Source organism: Parasteatoda tepidariorum, chromosome 8 (assembly GCF_043381705.1).
Source record: "Parasteatoda tepidariorum isolate YZ-2023 chromosome 8, CAS_Ptep_4.0, whole genome shotgun sequence".
NCBI lineage: Eukaryota > Metazoa > Arthropoda > Arachnida > Araneae > Theridiidae > Parasteatoda > Parasteatoda tepidariorum.
The window spans coordinates 91,490,846-91,507,297 of NC_092211.1; the positions used below are offsets into that span (position 1 = coordinate 91,490,846).

General features: G+C 32.6%; 1 protein-coding gene across 3 annotated transcripts in view; it reads right to left on the reverse strand.

Annotated features, from left to right (window-relative positions):
- Positions 1–647: 647 nt before the first annotated feature.
- Positions 648–16,452, reverse strand: part of LOC107446548 (polycomb group protein Psc) — a 76,702-nt gene continuing 60,897 nt past the window's right edge. For all 3 annotated transcript variants that reach the window (XM_043047707.2, XM_043047708.2, XM_043047706.2), the window contains 2 exons: positions 9,720–9,800; positions 648–6,966 (listed from right to left, as the gene is read on the reverse strand). In XM_043047707.2, coding sequence (XP_042903641.1) covers positions 5,335–6,966; positions 9,720–9,800 — 1,713 coding nt within the window. In that variant the 3' untranslated portion in view covers positions 648–5,334. The remainder of the gene's footprint in view (positions 6,967–9,719; positions 9,801–16,452) is intronic.

The following is a 16,452-nucleotide window of genomic DNA, read 5'->3' on the forward strand; positions in this document are numbered from 1 at the left end:
TAAACAGAAACAACGTGCCTTAGTCGTCCCGAAACACCGGGACCGAGCTGTAAAGAAAACATGGCTTCGAAAACAAATATCGTTTAGTTTACAGTCACCGTCAAAGTCTTTTACCAAATTTTGGAGTAGTCAGTTGAACCGTGAAAATATTTCTCGACCATACTTCACAATTTATGGTGCAACTGAAAAAAAAAACGATCTTTTATTTAACTAAACTTTGGGATAGTGAGAAACTTTGCACCAAATACTGGTTAAAGATTTACCAAGTCTTTTTACAATGTAGCTTAATTTCAGCTAGATTGGCGGGGAAACTAAAATAATTAATTCAGTTGGTTTATGGAGGGGGAAACTAAAATGGTTCATTCAGCTGGATTGGAGGGGGAAACTAAAATGGTTCATTCAGCTGGATTGGAGAGGGAAACTAAAATGGTTCATTCAGCTGGATTGGAGAGGAAAACTAAAATGGTTCATTCAGCTGGATTGGAGAGGGAAACTAAAATGGTTCATTCAACTGGATTGGAGAGGGAAACTAAAATGGTTCATTCAGCTGGATTGGAGAGGGAAACTAAAATGGTTCATTCAGTTGGTTTGGCGAGAAAAATTGAAATTAATAATGGTGTGATAGAAAGAAAATGAAATTGCATAGCTAATGTTAACAATATGCACTTTTATTTTAACTTTCTGTACAAGTTACAATATGTTTTCACACTTAACATACAACTTTTTCCTTCGGAATACATTTTAAACTGAAATACATTTTTAACAGCAAAACTCAACCAAAGAAACTATCAACATAAATTTTGTAACATACACTCATTTATAAACTTTGCAGAAACTCTAAAACTAAAGTAAATACAGTGGAAATGTATTTAATATTTACATTTTTCAAAAGCAAGTCATGTACACGCCACATTTATACTTTGTACAACAATGAACACCTCATAGTTTCATTATACCAGTAGTATATACACACTGGTGTAAGGAATTAAGAGAATTTGCAGATTTGGTCGAACTACTGGACAGTTTTGAATGTGCTTTGATACACTACAAAACAAATAACCATTCAATACACGCGCATGCGTAACACTCGTTGGGAGGTATTACATTGACACAGGACAATTGCTCACAGGAAATGATATACTGCCATATTTCAAGTATGAAATTACGCTGCAAGGCTGTAAATCTGTATACACCTTATTAACCCATTTTTTGTTTGTTTATTCTGCAACAGCTGTTTCATACCTTCCGACTTAGAGTGTTTGCACTATCATGCGTGTGTATTACAATTGTTGAATGGTTACTTGTTTTGTTTTGTATCATCAATGTATGTACATATCAAATTTCATTGAAAGCGGTCCAGTAGTTCTAGAGATAATCGATCCAGTCTGCAAATTCTCTTCATTTCTCACAGCAGTGCATTAAAAATTTTGAACACAGTGTTATTCATTTTTACAAAACTGTGGCTCTCCCTCTTTATTCCAGCAATCGAAACAAATCAGCTCTCCTCACTAGTGATTTCGATTCCTTATACTAGTTCGAGATTTATCTGAAAACTTTTCATTTTCGACAAGGATATTACTTGAAGGTTGTTAATAAGAAGTACCCTTGCATAAATACTGCAGGTTACAATAAAATAATCGTTGACGCGCTCTGTCTCCTCGTCTGAAGTTAAGGATTAGAACGCAAAAAATTTAAATTGATATATTATCGAGGGGGGGGGAATTATTATAAAAAAACATGAAACACAGCGCTTCATACAATAAGAACTATTTTTATATGAAACACTTTACGAATTAAATACAAAATTAACATTTTTGCTTTTAAATCTCATAAATATATTATTGAAACAATAAAAATGACCAAAAAATATCATAGAATGACCATCTTCACAAAAATTTATCCAATATTTTTAAACAATTTTTACAGAACTTTCTTCTTTTCTTCTTTTTCAAAACAATAAATTCACATAAAAAAAGAACAATACACTATATAGACTTAGTTTTTTTATTTTTGTACTGTATAGGACATTTCAACAATGTGTACAGGCCCATTATTATTTACAAACATTGTACAATATTTCATAAAATTTGAAATAAAAGACAACTTCAAAAAAAAAAATAAAAATATTATTTCACCTTTAAAAAAAAAAAAAATTCTATTTAAAAATAAAGAAAAGCAGTATAATTCTATTTATTCAACCTCNCCCCCCCCCCCCCCCCCATTTGAAACAGAAATTGAAATGGGTATTCTATAAATGCAATGCAATGCAAAAAAAATAAAATAAATAAATTATAGTAGCGAAATTTTACGTGATTGGCAGTAGAACTCCCTAAGTTTAAAAAAAAAATTTAGAGGGTTAATTACTAAAAGCTAAAAAAATATAAGGAATTAGAAACTAGGCACTTCATATTTACTAATAAAAAAGTCCAAATTATTTGCTCAATAAGACCACACCAGTTGCGACCTCGATAATTTTTTAAAAAACACTGCTGATTATGATAGCTAATTACAGACGTATTCTGAATTATGGGGAGGGATTATTCAATCAACATTAAAAGGACGTCGACCGGCCTACGTAGGGGCCATGGAACTGGCCTTGCATCAGAAAGGTTCTGGTTTCGAATCCCAGGCAAGGCATGGATGTTCTTTCATTCTCTGCCCTTACTGTGGGAGTAACGTCGGCCCACCTAATAGTGTGCCCTTGGAAAAGTGGTCGACAAATATACCCTTCAGATCCCTGTATGACGCAGATCATTCCCCAGGCGGGCATTGGGAAAAAAAAAAGAAAAACTTTAAAAGGACAATTATTAAAAATTTTGGGAAAATTGACTAACCCCTTAAAATTTAGGTACTAAGTTCCATAAAATGCATTTCAATACCTAAAATGAAATAAAGTGCCTCAATAAATAATATATTGAATTCATAGGTCAACATGAAAGGTTAAACGTGTGAGAAGGTTAATCTGACACTCCATTGAATGGGTCATTTTCTAGCGTGGAGCTTATATTTTAAATAATTTAGATGCAAAACCAATAAGCAAATATTACAGCGTTCTAAAAAAAAAAAGGAATTCAAAACAAACAATGATCGCTACGAAACTTTTGTACTTCTTTTACTCTTTATGTAGTTTTCTGCGATAACGCGATTGCACTTTTCAAGAAGCTCATTAAATCAATTTTTCATAAGCGTGATTTTTTTTCAAACGAGTACATTATAATACATTTATAACATTTTCACGCTATCAAATATTATATCTAAAAATTTATTATTTTCTCTGAAAGTAATAAATTGTAATCATGCAGTAAGAAAGAAACTAAATATTCTATTCAAATTTCCAACTGTACAGTCCCTGGCCAAATTACTAGACGCACTATGCAAAATCTTAAATACAGCTTTATTGTTTTTACGTGACTGAAACAGGTTTGCACTTGTTTACGTTCGTGTATCCATTGGTTAAATGAGACGACATATAATATAAATGAGTCGATAAACTATATAAATACAGAATATTTATTATATAAGGTTATTATATTATAATAATTAGACCCAATTAAAAGACGCACTGTAATTATTTAATAATGACATGTTTTGCAAGAGTTTACATGCAATACTTTTATATTTAGACATACGTGTCATGGGTTTTTATCCATAAGATATACTCCCTATCTGTATTTATTTTTAACGTATTGCATTACAATGTTAACCCATTGGTACACGAACATAAACAAGTGAAAACCACTTTCAGTCGCGCAAAAAAGCTGATAATTAAGATTTTACATAGAATCTTATAGTGCGTCTAGTAATTTGCCCAGGGACTGTATAATTCAAAATAATAATAGAATTTTAAAAAAAATTTAAAGAAAACCTCTTTTAAAGCCAAAATATTAAAGAATATATAATTAAAAATCTAGAATAGAAATTACTCAAAATTGTAGAAAGTAATGACTCAAAAGCTAGAAAAGTTTTCTAAAATTACAAAACATTGAATAATATTCCTTTAAAACTCCTAAAATCATAGGTTTGTTTGATAAAAAAAATGTGTTAAAAAAATAAATGTTATACTTAAGCTATTCCATAGCATATTTAAAATTGAAGCGTTTTTATTGCGTAATACCAAAAACTACACTTTAAAACACAATTTAAAAGTCGGGCCAACCTTATCATTGCTAAAAAAACTAATTTACTAGCTAATCAAGCTCAAATTAAATTTTTTTTAATTAATTTTACATTAATTCCAAATTTAAATGTAATAAAGTTTAAAGCTAACTAAGACCAGCATAAAAAATTGAATCAATTTTAAAGTTGAATAAGACCTCTTTAAATATTCCATAAAATATACGTCTAAGGTAACTCAATGCAAATATTTATTTACGAGTAAAATATTTCTGTTACATAAATTGTTTCAAAATAAAACCTAATTTTAAACGGATTACATCAATCACAACCTTTTTAAAAAATAAAAGTTAGGTGTAAATTCATGCGACTCTTAAAGAAATATTTTACTTAATTTTTAATACAGTCGGACTTCTATTTAACGAATTTCTCTATTTTGCGAATTTTTTCGAGGAACGAAGAATATTTTGGAAATTTCTTCGTAAAATAACTTCCAAATAGAGAAGTTAGTTTCCTATTTAACGAACCTTTCTTTGAGATCCACTTTCTCTATTTCTCAAAATATTACACACTTGATAACGCATTTTATGGTGGAAATGAGCTTTGAATTGATTTTCGCAGCCATTTAGAGAAAGCAGTATTTACGAACGAAAAACTCAGACAAAATCAATGGATTCTATCAGTAGCAATTAAACCTAAGATCGCATGTGGTAACGTATGCTTAAAGTTACTTATATAATAAATGCGGCTATAATTTAATACATAAATTTAGTTGAAAATGTATGTAGCATGATAGTATAACACTGGAAAATGTTTTGCTCTATTCTTGCTTTCTCTGCAGATTTCTGTTATGGTTTTAAGATTAATAAAATAAATAGTAGATACTAGTTTAGAAGATGAAGGTGCATCCATTGCTATTTCAATTATGTCCAGTGTTAATTAATTTAAGACCTGTTTTGTGTTCTTTAAGTATTTCAAATGGTGATTTTCTATTTAACGAATTTTCCATAAAACGAACTTATTATCGAGATTCAGTGACTTCGTTAAATAGAGGACCGACTGTAATTTATAAACGAAAATGTTTTTATATGTTAAAAAGGTACGTTTTAACCCAGGATTTGTTTAACGAAGAAATTCGGTTTTTCCTCACAAAGCATAGCATTTAATAAATTCACTAGGTATTCTAAATAATAGTACTAAGAAGATACAACAATCTTATTTTTACATTCTTTGATGGTGATGGTGATGACTATGATGGTGATGAAATCGTTCTATTCTGGGACCTAAATTCTTAATCACTATCTTAGGTCTGTTGCCGTTCGGGTCCGGATTTATCACAGTAAGGGTATTTCCTCGGCACTTGAAGTTGCGTCCATGATTATCTGATTTGTTTTTGTAGATGCCAACGTGAGGAAGCACAGCGGATAATACTTTGAATGACGAATGATCCGGCAGTCGACACGGAGTAGTTTGGCGAGTTTTGTCTAAGACGGCTGGGTTGGCGACCTGCTTGGAACGATGAACAGGCATGTCACCGTCATGGCTCCTTTTCCTATTGCACGGTGAGAGATCTAACACACCACTGTCGTTGCTTGTACTAGACACAGTACCGTTCACTGGAGTAACGCCGTTACATCTCGGAATCTTTGCCTTCGGTTCCTCTTCCGAGTCATTTTGAATGGATTTTTGAGGTTCCGCCGTTTTTGGAACAGAATCTGTTGGTGATCCCAAATCGTCATCACCAGACAATGATCGAGCCTCAGTTCTGTCACTTCCTCTTCCGCTGTCGACATCATCCACGACATCTATTTCTTCATCTTCTGTATCTACGTGCTTAGAGTCGTCTTCTTCCTTCGGCTTGTCTTCGGAACTCTCCGAGTCCTCTTTAACGGGGACATCGGGTTCGGCAATCACGAGAGGACCTTCGAATAGGTCCAAATCCATTTTGTCATCCTCTTGCACAATTTTGTATTCTTTAGCAGCCGCTGGTTCTTCCACTGCAGGTTTCGAATCCTTCTTCTCTGAACTGGAGGCGGCTTGATGATTTTCTTTCCGGAGTTCCGTTTTGATTTCAGGAGGAACACTTATAACAAGGGGTGCCACACATTTGATGGATGCCGATTTCAATTGCGCCACTTTGGATTCCAACTTATCACACGACCCCTTTGAGGACTTGGATTTCTTTCCTTGCGATGATGATTTCTTGGAGGATTCTTTGGGCGATAACTGTCGAATGCAGTTTTCAAGACGTGAAAATCTGGGGGGTGACAATTTCAAAGGTGGAACCCTAGGGGGTAACAGGTGAGAAGATATCTTAAAGGGTGGCGAAGTATTCGGTGGTGATATTTTGATGGATATTCCAGTATACAGTCCATGGGTGATCGTGCCATTCGATGATGTTGTACTTGTTGTAGGTTGCGAGGAAGATGGTTTTGTTAGAGGAGCAACAGTCATCACAGCAGGCTTGCTGTCGGACGATGTGCTTTTGGATCCTGATGCAGGTAAAAATTTTGCTATCGTTGTTTTGAGTTCTTTTTTAGAAATCGGACTGGACAACGAGGATTTTTCTTCATTCTTTGAATCGATGTCTTCTATCTTTTGCTCGGAGATTTCAATTTTTTGATCTGTATTATTGCAAGTGAATTTGGCGTTGACTTTATCGGATTTTTTCTCTTCCTTCGAAGCCAAGATACTGTGCGAAGGAGGACACTCTTCTTCGCAAACATCGTCGTCGTTTTCTAAAGACTGAAGAGAACTTTCTGATTTCAATTCAACTTCCTCACCTTGTTGTGTCTCGGCTTTCATTTTCGGAGGGTGCTCTAAGATTCTGTAGAAAAATCTCATCGGTCCATTCTGCAAAAGTAAATAAAATATAGTTATACTAATACAGGGTGCGTAGCCAAATCTCTCAACAGAAAAATAAGCACCTTTAAAGTATTTTTTATCCACTCAAAAAATATTTTTAAGCGTTGTATACCTTAACAAAATGCAAACTCATTCTCAAAGATTTTACATGATCATGATAAAATAACTAGTTTCTGACAAAGAACTCTTTTCTTGGCTATATTAGATACCATAAAAAGAACGAGAGATTTTTTCGGTTCGATTTCAGAGGGTGGAAAATGAAGCCTGAAATTGAGAATATCTTACAAAATGCGCACATGAGAGTGCAATCTAGCCTGCTCAGAAGACGCAAATGCGGACTCAAATATGTAACACGATTGGCGTCATCATAATTTTCGGACCGACGGTGCCCTGATATGGATGGCAGTCGAATTAATTGTGAGAATGTTGAATAGAACAATGTGAAAACCACGCTTTTGCATAATACACAGCGAAAATCGACATGGTAAGGAAGGAAAAAAAATCTAATTTTCGAAAAGGGAAAATTAAGCACTTTTTAAAAATATCCCATAAAAAAACACCTTTAAGGGCTTTTAAAAAACGAAAATTGAAATAAAGCACCTTTAAGCACTTTTTAAAAACACTACGCACCATGTAGTACTTTTAATATCATCACCTTCTAAGAATGATTTAAATTTCGGTAATGCGGTTCTGAGTTCCTTATGACGGTAAAATAAACTTTTTAAGCAACGTTCCCTCCATTTTTTTTTCGAGCTGCATGGAACTTTTACAAATTAATATAGCAAATTATCAATTTTTTTAAAGTTGTAGTTCAGTCGGACTAGAGCTGCACAGTGGGCTATTGGCGACGGTCTGGGAAACATCCCCGAGGATGATCCGAAGACATGCCATCACAATTTTGATCCTCTGCAGAGGGGATGGCACACCCGCTTCGGTAGACCGATGACCTGCACGCGAAGTCGAGCACTTTACGGTAGAACAGTTTAACGAGAACTAATACCGCACATCCTCGGTTCCTACGCAGACTTATACAAGAGGTCACCCACCCGCACACTGACCGCAGCCAGTGATGCTTGACTTCAGTGATCTGCTGGGAATAGTGTCTTAACGATCAGTCCACTGCGTGACGCAAATTTAAAAAAAAAAAAAAAATTCTATTTAATTCTACAGTTCCTGGCTAAATTACTAAACGCACTGTAGGATTCTACGCAAAATCTTAATTATCAGTTGATACTATACAGCTTTATTACTTTTACGTGACACCGGTTAGCACATGTCCGTGTATCCATTGGATAAATTAGACGATATATAATATAAATTCGAAAATTGGATAAATTAGACGATTTATATAAATATAGAATATTTATTATATCAGGTATCATGTTAGCATAGTATAATAATTAGACCCAATTATTAGACGCTTTGTAGTTATTTAATAATGACATGTTTTGCACGAGTTTGTATGCAATACTTTCATACTTAAACATGCATGTCTTGGGTTTTTATGCGGGAGATTTTTTTATATACTTCCTATTTGCATTTATTTTTAACTTATTGCATTACAATGTTAACCCATTGGTGCACGAAAGTAAACAAATGCAAACCGGCTTCAGCCGCGTCAAAACAATACAGCTGTATAGTATTACTGATAATTAGGATTTTACATGGTATCATAATTTGGCCAGGAACTGTATTTAAAAATAGGACAACTTAAATTCACTCATAAGTTATAGTTTTGGATTTTTAACTGAAATTATAACGAGACTTAAATAAATTTTGTCGTATACATTCATCCGTTTAACTCAATTTCAGATTTCATTAACAAACTCATAGTTAAATTAAATAAGTATTTATTTACCATTTAATTCATTTATTGTTATTTTTTTTCGAATTTTTTTTACAGTAAAAAAATGTATTGTGAACAAAGTCTTTTTGTATACTGTAATGAATCTAAAAAGACAGTACATTATGAAAAAAAATAATAATTTGTTAGTCGGTGAACAATTCATATATAAAACTGATCCTTGTGATGAAACTTGATCCTTTTGGCTTCTCCAGCATCTAAGTACTATTATCCGTCAAATTCTCGAAGTATGAAATATATTGGGCAAATTCATAGATCAACTCATGTCAATAAATAGAGCCGCAATGGCTCAGGGGATAGAGCCACCCAATGAGGTGAACGTGTACGAATCTCAGTGAAGGCTGGTCGATACGAATCAACACACCTCCTAGAAGTAGGAAGGCCTCAGCACGGATCAATTTAGTAGTCCGATGTGACGAAGTTAACTGCGCAGTGGTTGAAAATACGAAATATGTCATTACGTTTGGACTACTAAAGGATATTTATGGTAACTAGTGTTGGGGCTTTTCTAGGAGGTGCTGTACGAATCCGGCTCGAACTGACCTTAGTGCTGACGTGAAGTCCAAGTGGTAGACGGATCAAGTCCAATTGCTGTCAGTCTAACCGTGGGAGGTTCTCGTGGTCTTCTTCATCATGTAACGCAAATGCAGTTAGTTCTATCAAAAAGTTCTCCACGAAGGCAAAATTTCTCCAGATACTTGACGAAGGAGTTCCCTTGTCTTCTGGATTGGGTTCAAAGTGACAAGGCTGTCGAGTTGAACATGAATAGCCGTAAACACAAAATTTGAGTCGGGTGTTCAACGACGGATACAAAAAATAAGATTTATTTAAAAATTAGGTTTTAAAAATTGAAAAAAAAAACCAGTAAAAGACTCACCCTCTTCCAAAGAAATATATAAGCAACGTCCATCAAAGTATAATCATCCTGGAGGGATTCCATATCGTATGACAGATCAATCTGAAAGAATGATGAGCACTTTAATTTCTAGGCATCCTCCTCCCGCACAAATTAAATATATTCAACATAAGATTTTACGGAATTCCATTAATAACTGCTACTAAAATGTTACGCATAGAGAATTTTAGGGATTTTTGTAGTCATCAATAGAAAAACAGCAACATTTTCCAGTGAAGACATTAAACAGACAGGAATGTTATTTATTATGATGTTTCCTCATCATTTCGAATTGCATAATAGGCATTTAATTCATACAAGATAGTTAAAAGATTATTTTTAATTCATTTAAAAAGAGAATTCTGAATAAAAAATAAACTGATTATTTAAGAACAAAACATGTTTTGAACTGATTTCTATAAATGAGGTTCGCTTCGTTATGCATTAATAATATTTATTTTAATATTCCAGCAAAAGCAATAATCTGTACAAAAATTCTATTTCAATAGGGATATTTTTAGGAGACTTACTCAATTTTAGGGAATTTTCAAAAATGTCTAAAAACCAGGAGAATTTTAATGAAACCAGTAAACCAGGAGAAACTGGCAAAATCCAGTAGTCTACTGGAAAATCCAGTGTAGAGTCGGCAGCTACGAATATAAATTAATAATAAAAAAAATTAAAGTAAAAGCACCTGCATGATTGACAATAGATGGAGATTTTTCTAAACATACATTACAAATTACTTTCATTACTCTCGACTATTTACCAGATCGCTTTATATCGACAAGTGTATAGCGAAAAAAAAAATCGCTAGAATATTACCTAAGCACCTTTTAGAGCATTTTTGGACACTTCTTTTATCAACAAAAATAAGCCATTCACAAGGCTCTCTTACGCTTACCCAAGAAAGACGCACTCATTCGTTTTTTGCTTTAACTTTGTATAAAACAAAATTTATAATTCAATTCAGTTCGTAAAATGTTGTTTAGAATATTCTTTAGAAACTTTTTCTGTTTTGCTTATTGCGGTTAAAACTTCACTGCTATAACTCCTAGTAGATTTTTTTTCAAAGTCTTCTTTCTCCTAAATTAAGTTCTATTTAAAAAATTTCAAAAATTCTTGTACATTCTTTTTTTTTTTTTTTTTTTTTTTTTTAAAANAAAATTTTAACTGCTTCCTGAACATAATAATTTCGAAGGTTTAGGACATTTTATGGTCAAATGGGAGCATGATTAAATTAAAAAGAAAGTTGTAGGGTTTAATTCAGAGCTAAAAATAGATTTTAAAAAAAACTAAAAAAAATAAAAATAACATGATTAAGTGGGGGGGAAAGAACATCCAGTTTACATGTGAGTTGAGCATGTTAACTTATTCTTCGAAGTTTTGAATAAGGAAATTAATAAACAAAAAGAAATGAATAAACAAATAGCCTCAAGATGTTTGTTTAGATTCTGAAGATGGCTATCACTCAAAATTTAGTTTAAAATGTTTTTTTTTCCCCTTCCTATAATAAGTCAGGCGTAACATCGATACGCAGTGATTGGACCCAAACAATTCGCAGGCTATCCCCCCAAAACCAATCACTCCTTTCTAATTGTGTAAATAACCTAGTGAATGCCCCCAATAAGGAACTAGGCTGTGAAAAACACCTATCACTTTCCACCCCCCCCGTGGGTCATTTTTTTCTTCTTTCATCCTACTCTCTCTCCCATTTAGGGAGAATGCAGGAAGGCGTGACGACCCCATCACTCATTCTTATCGTCTGCACGTAACTTCCATGTCGGGGGGAGAAGACACGGGGAGACTTCTGTCAACGCATTCCATGGGTATTAAAGGGTTGCTGCACTGGGATTGGATCTACTTTTGAGGAAGAGGGATACAATTTGTTAAAAATGTCGAAAAGGAAAAAAAACTTCAAACTATGATTTAATACATCTTTTTAGATATCGGCGAGAGGTTTTTAACAGCGCAGTTGCCGCACTTAGGGGAGGGGGGTGGGTGGGTAAGGTAAACATTTCACAGGGCCCTTTTAATCTACATTTTCTGCGGGCCCCCTCTTTTACTGTTAGATATTCGCCTAATTACTGAAGGAGAGATGCTTAGGCTATGCAAAAGCTATGCTTAAATTTTTATCGATATACACTTCGATTAAAAGACACATTTTTCGAAATTTTAACCAAAAAATGCTGAGAACAAGACGAATGTCCCTTTCAATTACAACGGCTCTGGTTTTTGAAATTTATATTAGGAGGAAAATGCTAATGATAAAACAAAATTTACCATAAATCTTATTTAAGGCCGGGATAGCCTGGTTGGTAGGGCACTGGGCCCATGTCGAAAAGATCGTGGGGTCGATCTCCGCCGGCCTAAGACTCCCCGTGTCCTCCCAAGTTCCCATATCAAGTCAATACCTCTGGGGGTATTGATCGATGAGCTCCTCTGGATTGGGATCTAAATTACAAGGATACGGAGTTGAGTATTGGCAGTCGTAAATCCAGAATTGGGTCGGCTGTTATAAAATATAAACAAATAAATAAATAAATCTTATTTGAGCGACTCAGGGGATAGAGCGTTTGCCTTCCAATAAGGCGAACCGCGTTCGAATCCCAGGGATGGCTGGTCAAAACGAATCCGCATCCGGCTTGCACCAACCACAGTACTGACGTGAAATATTATCTGTATACGGATCATGAGATAGAGTCCCCTTTCCGTCAGGCTAACCGTGGGAAGTTTTCATGGTTCTCTTCTCCTTCCATCGAAAAGTAATCTATGAAAGCAAAATTTCTCCTAATACTTGGTCCAGAAGCTCCCTTGTCTTCTGGATTGGGTTCAAAATCACAAGGCTACGGAGTTGAACACTAGTGGTCGTAAACCCAAAAAATTGGGTCGGCTGTTCAACGACTGTTACAAAATAAAGTAAAAATTTTATTTTATTTTTATTGAGAAATCAAAATTAATAAGAAAACAATATATTTTGCAGAGAACCCAAAAAGCATGATTTCATAAAAAAAAGGAAAGAAATATTGCAGCGAATATATTCACAAAAATTTAAATCTATTTTTATGTTTAGAAAAAAAAACTCTTCAGTAAAAACTTCAAAATATCCCAAAATATATATAAAAAAATTTATACTTTAATGACCTGAAACCTAAACATTAAACTTCGTCGAAAATCCTAAAAAATTCGCCTTAAAGAAGGTATTCATAAAATAAAATAAAAATTATTTCCTCATAAACATTTTGCCAGTATCAGATTCACTGCACAACTTTTTTATTGCCCTTTCTTAATTTACTTAGTATTTACAATAAGAATTCTTATGTACCGTGAAACCTCCATTATCCAAAGAACCGAACTTTTTTACTACAAAATCATTGAATCAAAATCATTATTTTAATCTTTTTTAACTCTGAAAATCAAGATAATGGCATCGAAAATCGAGAAATGTGATTGATGAATCGAATAAAACTAACTAAAGGGATGAAAAGTTATATCTGGAGCCTGGATTTTTATGACCAAAAGATTCCTCTTTAAAATGTCAAAAAGTGTCTTTAAAAAAAAAATTCCATTTGAATAAACAAGGACTGAAGTATTCTTTCTTTCCTTAATTTACATATCATAAAATGAAATTAAGAGAATTTGAGATGCTATTTTCATTACTAACTAAACTCACAGTAATTTTTTAATGTGCAGTATCAGGTTTCTTTTAAAATATACATTTATTATTTTAAAATCCTTATCTTTGAATGTTACACATAAATTAAAATTTTAAAAAAAAGTTTTTGTTCTTTGATTTTCAGAATTATAATGAAAGTGCATCTTTTTATTATTTTTTATTATATATATATGAGTTTGAATTGATTATTTTCGAAGCCACTTAACTTTCAGAGAAAGTAGTAAAGTACCTTTCTCTTCTTGTTTGCATTTGAAAATAAAAACTCAGACAAAATTAACGGATTTTATCAGTAGCAATTAATCTTTTGAACGCATGTGGTAATGTATGTTTAAAATTACTTTTATAATAAATGCAGCTATAATTTTACATAAATTTAGCTTGTTTTTTAAATGAAAATGTATGTAACATGATAGTGTAACACTGAATAATTTTTTGCTCTATTCTTGCTTTCCATTCTTTTACGGTATGATTTATAAAATAAATAGTAGATACTATTTTACATGATAAAGGTGTATCAATTGCTATTTTAATTATGTTATTAATTGCTATTTAATTATTATGCTTATGAATTTAAAACCTGTTTTGTGCTGTTTAAGTATTTCAGAAGGTGATTTTCTATTTAACGAACCTATTATACGGATTTAGCGACTTCGTTAAATAGAAGCCCGACTGTATATATATATATATCCGTGTAATAATAAAGTTTCCAATAAAGTTTAAAACTTTTAGAGTGACGAACGAAAAAGAATGCTTTTGAACACCCTATGCCAAACAATTATAGCCATAACTTATGACAATTATGTTGGTTATTATGTGCAATAACTGCACAAAATTTCGTAAACCTAGCTAAATATTCATAAAAATGCTTAAAAAAAAATAAATAAAAAAATAAATAAATTACCTTAGGTTTTCTTACTATAACTGCTAAAATATTCTATAAAATCAAACAAAATTTTTAGAGTAATTTTTAATTAATAACAAAAATATCTTTTAAGAATTTGAAGAAAAAAATTTGTGAAAAATTGCGCAAGATATGAGCATTTAAAGCAATCCTTTCCTACTGCGCATGCGTGGGAAACACTCTCTTTCGTTCGTTATTTATTGCCGGCCCCTCAAACTTTTATAAGCCTCAGACTTTATTGATATGTATGATTTAAACTGAAGTCNATTGCCAGATTGCAAAATATGAAAACAAAAGCGCAAATTGAGTGTAACTAGAGGAGTTTTGTTTTAAAGTGCGTTCTTACTGCATTACTGAAGTGCGTTTGATTTGTTAGTTACCAAGGATGGGCCCGAAAATGGATGTGCGCAAGGTAATATTATACTGGATAATTTATATATATATATACAATCGCTCTCCTTGATAGCACAAGGTCTTGAAATGTAGTTCATGAAGACCATGCCTAAATCAGTCCCCTTACCGGAACATGTTTATTGAACTGACCCAGGGGGCAAACTCGATTCTTCCATTTTGTGGCTCCTCCACCTCAATTGAATAAGAGGAGAAAAATGGCTACTATAAAAAAGAGACAAATTAGATTGGAGACCACCCTAATGGTCTTCTTCCCTATGAGGCAAAGAAGGTGGCAGAAAATCGATAAATGCCTCCCCGGTTCTCTCTAGAAAGTAGTCCTGTTTTTCGTTAATTATAGCACACGTTGTTCATTTGTAATATATCTTCACACTGCTGTAACGATACTTCCGTTTGATGTAGGGGACGACAGGTATCGAAAAAAATAAATAAATATTGCTCCATAGTAATGTCATAAGTATATTTTCATGAACTACATTTAATTTATATTTATTAGTGGAAAAATTACTAATATGAGACACATTTTTAAAATGAGTGCAAGAAAATGATAACTATGATGTTCATAATTCGAATTTTATAATATTTTAAATAAAAATACAAAATGCGAGTAAAATAAGTCAAATAGTTCAGTTATTTAGTTTCAAAAAGTTGAATATTAAGAAATTTAACTTTTCGAAAACTATTCAACCGATTTTATTCAATTTTTGTATTTTGTCACTTCTTAACATACTTTAAAATGGCGTAAAAATCTGAATCCCTTACAATTCAAAAATTTTACGACTTTTAAATAATTTAATAAAAAAAATTATAAATAATAAAAAAAAATACTTCTTACACGAAATTATCTTTGAATAAATGAATTTTATTATTGTGTGCAAAGGTTTTTTTTGATTCGTTTAAGAAATTCTCGAGATGTATAGCGAAATACGCAAAACGTGAAATTGACATTAAACTTATGACTGTTTTTCGCTCGAACTATTGGGATCTGGCATGCAGTCAAACCTCGATTTAACGTACTTTGATTTAACGAATTCTCCGATTTAACGCCTATTTTTTCCGTCCCGACAAAAAGGGTGCTAAAATACTCTCATTTAAAGAATTTTCAGTTTTGATTTAACAAACAACAATAGTTTGAAAAAAATTCGCACATTAAACTAAAACTTTGAATTTCTTGCACTTAAAATTTTGAATCTTTCACCCCCTAATCCAAGTGTTATTATATGTATGTATTATATTTTAAAAGCAATAGCATTAAGAATTAATTGATATTCCTAACGTATAACTAATAAATTTTAAGCTCGTTGTAAACAAAAATCATTTTTTTTCTTCATATCTGTATGTCTAAGGATATTTTGCATTGATATTTTTATACCATACTCTTCATAAAAATTGATATTCGATTTAACGAACTGCTTCGATTTAATGAACGGAATTGTCGGTCCCAGTCAATTCGTTAAATCGAGGTCCAACTGTATACATTTCTGCATTTTTATAATTTTGGAATTCTTTTTGGAATTCCTCAGAGTTCAAGATATAAAAGTCGTAAAAATAACAAAAAGAAAAAAATTAATAAAAAAGAAAGAAAAAAGCGCTTTTATAGGAAGAAAAAGAAAAACGAAACGAGGTTGTGAGAATTCGTTAATGACATCATTATTTGAACTCCACCTCAATCCAAAGCATCCATATATATATTCAAAGAAACACCTTTTCCAAGAAAATAATTAAAA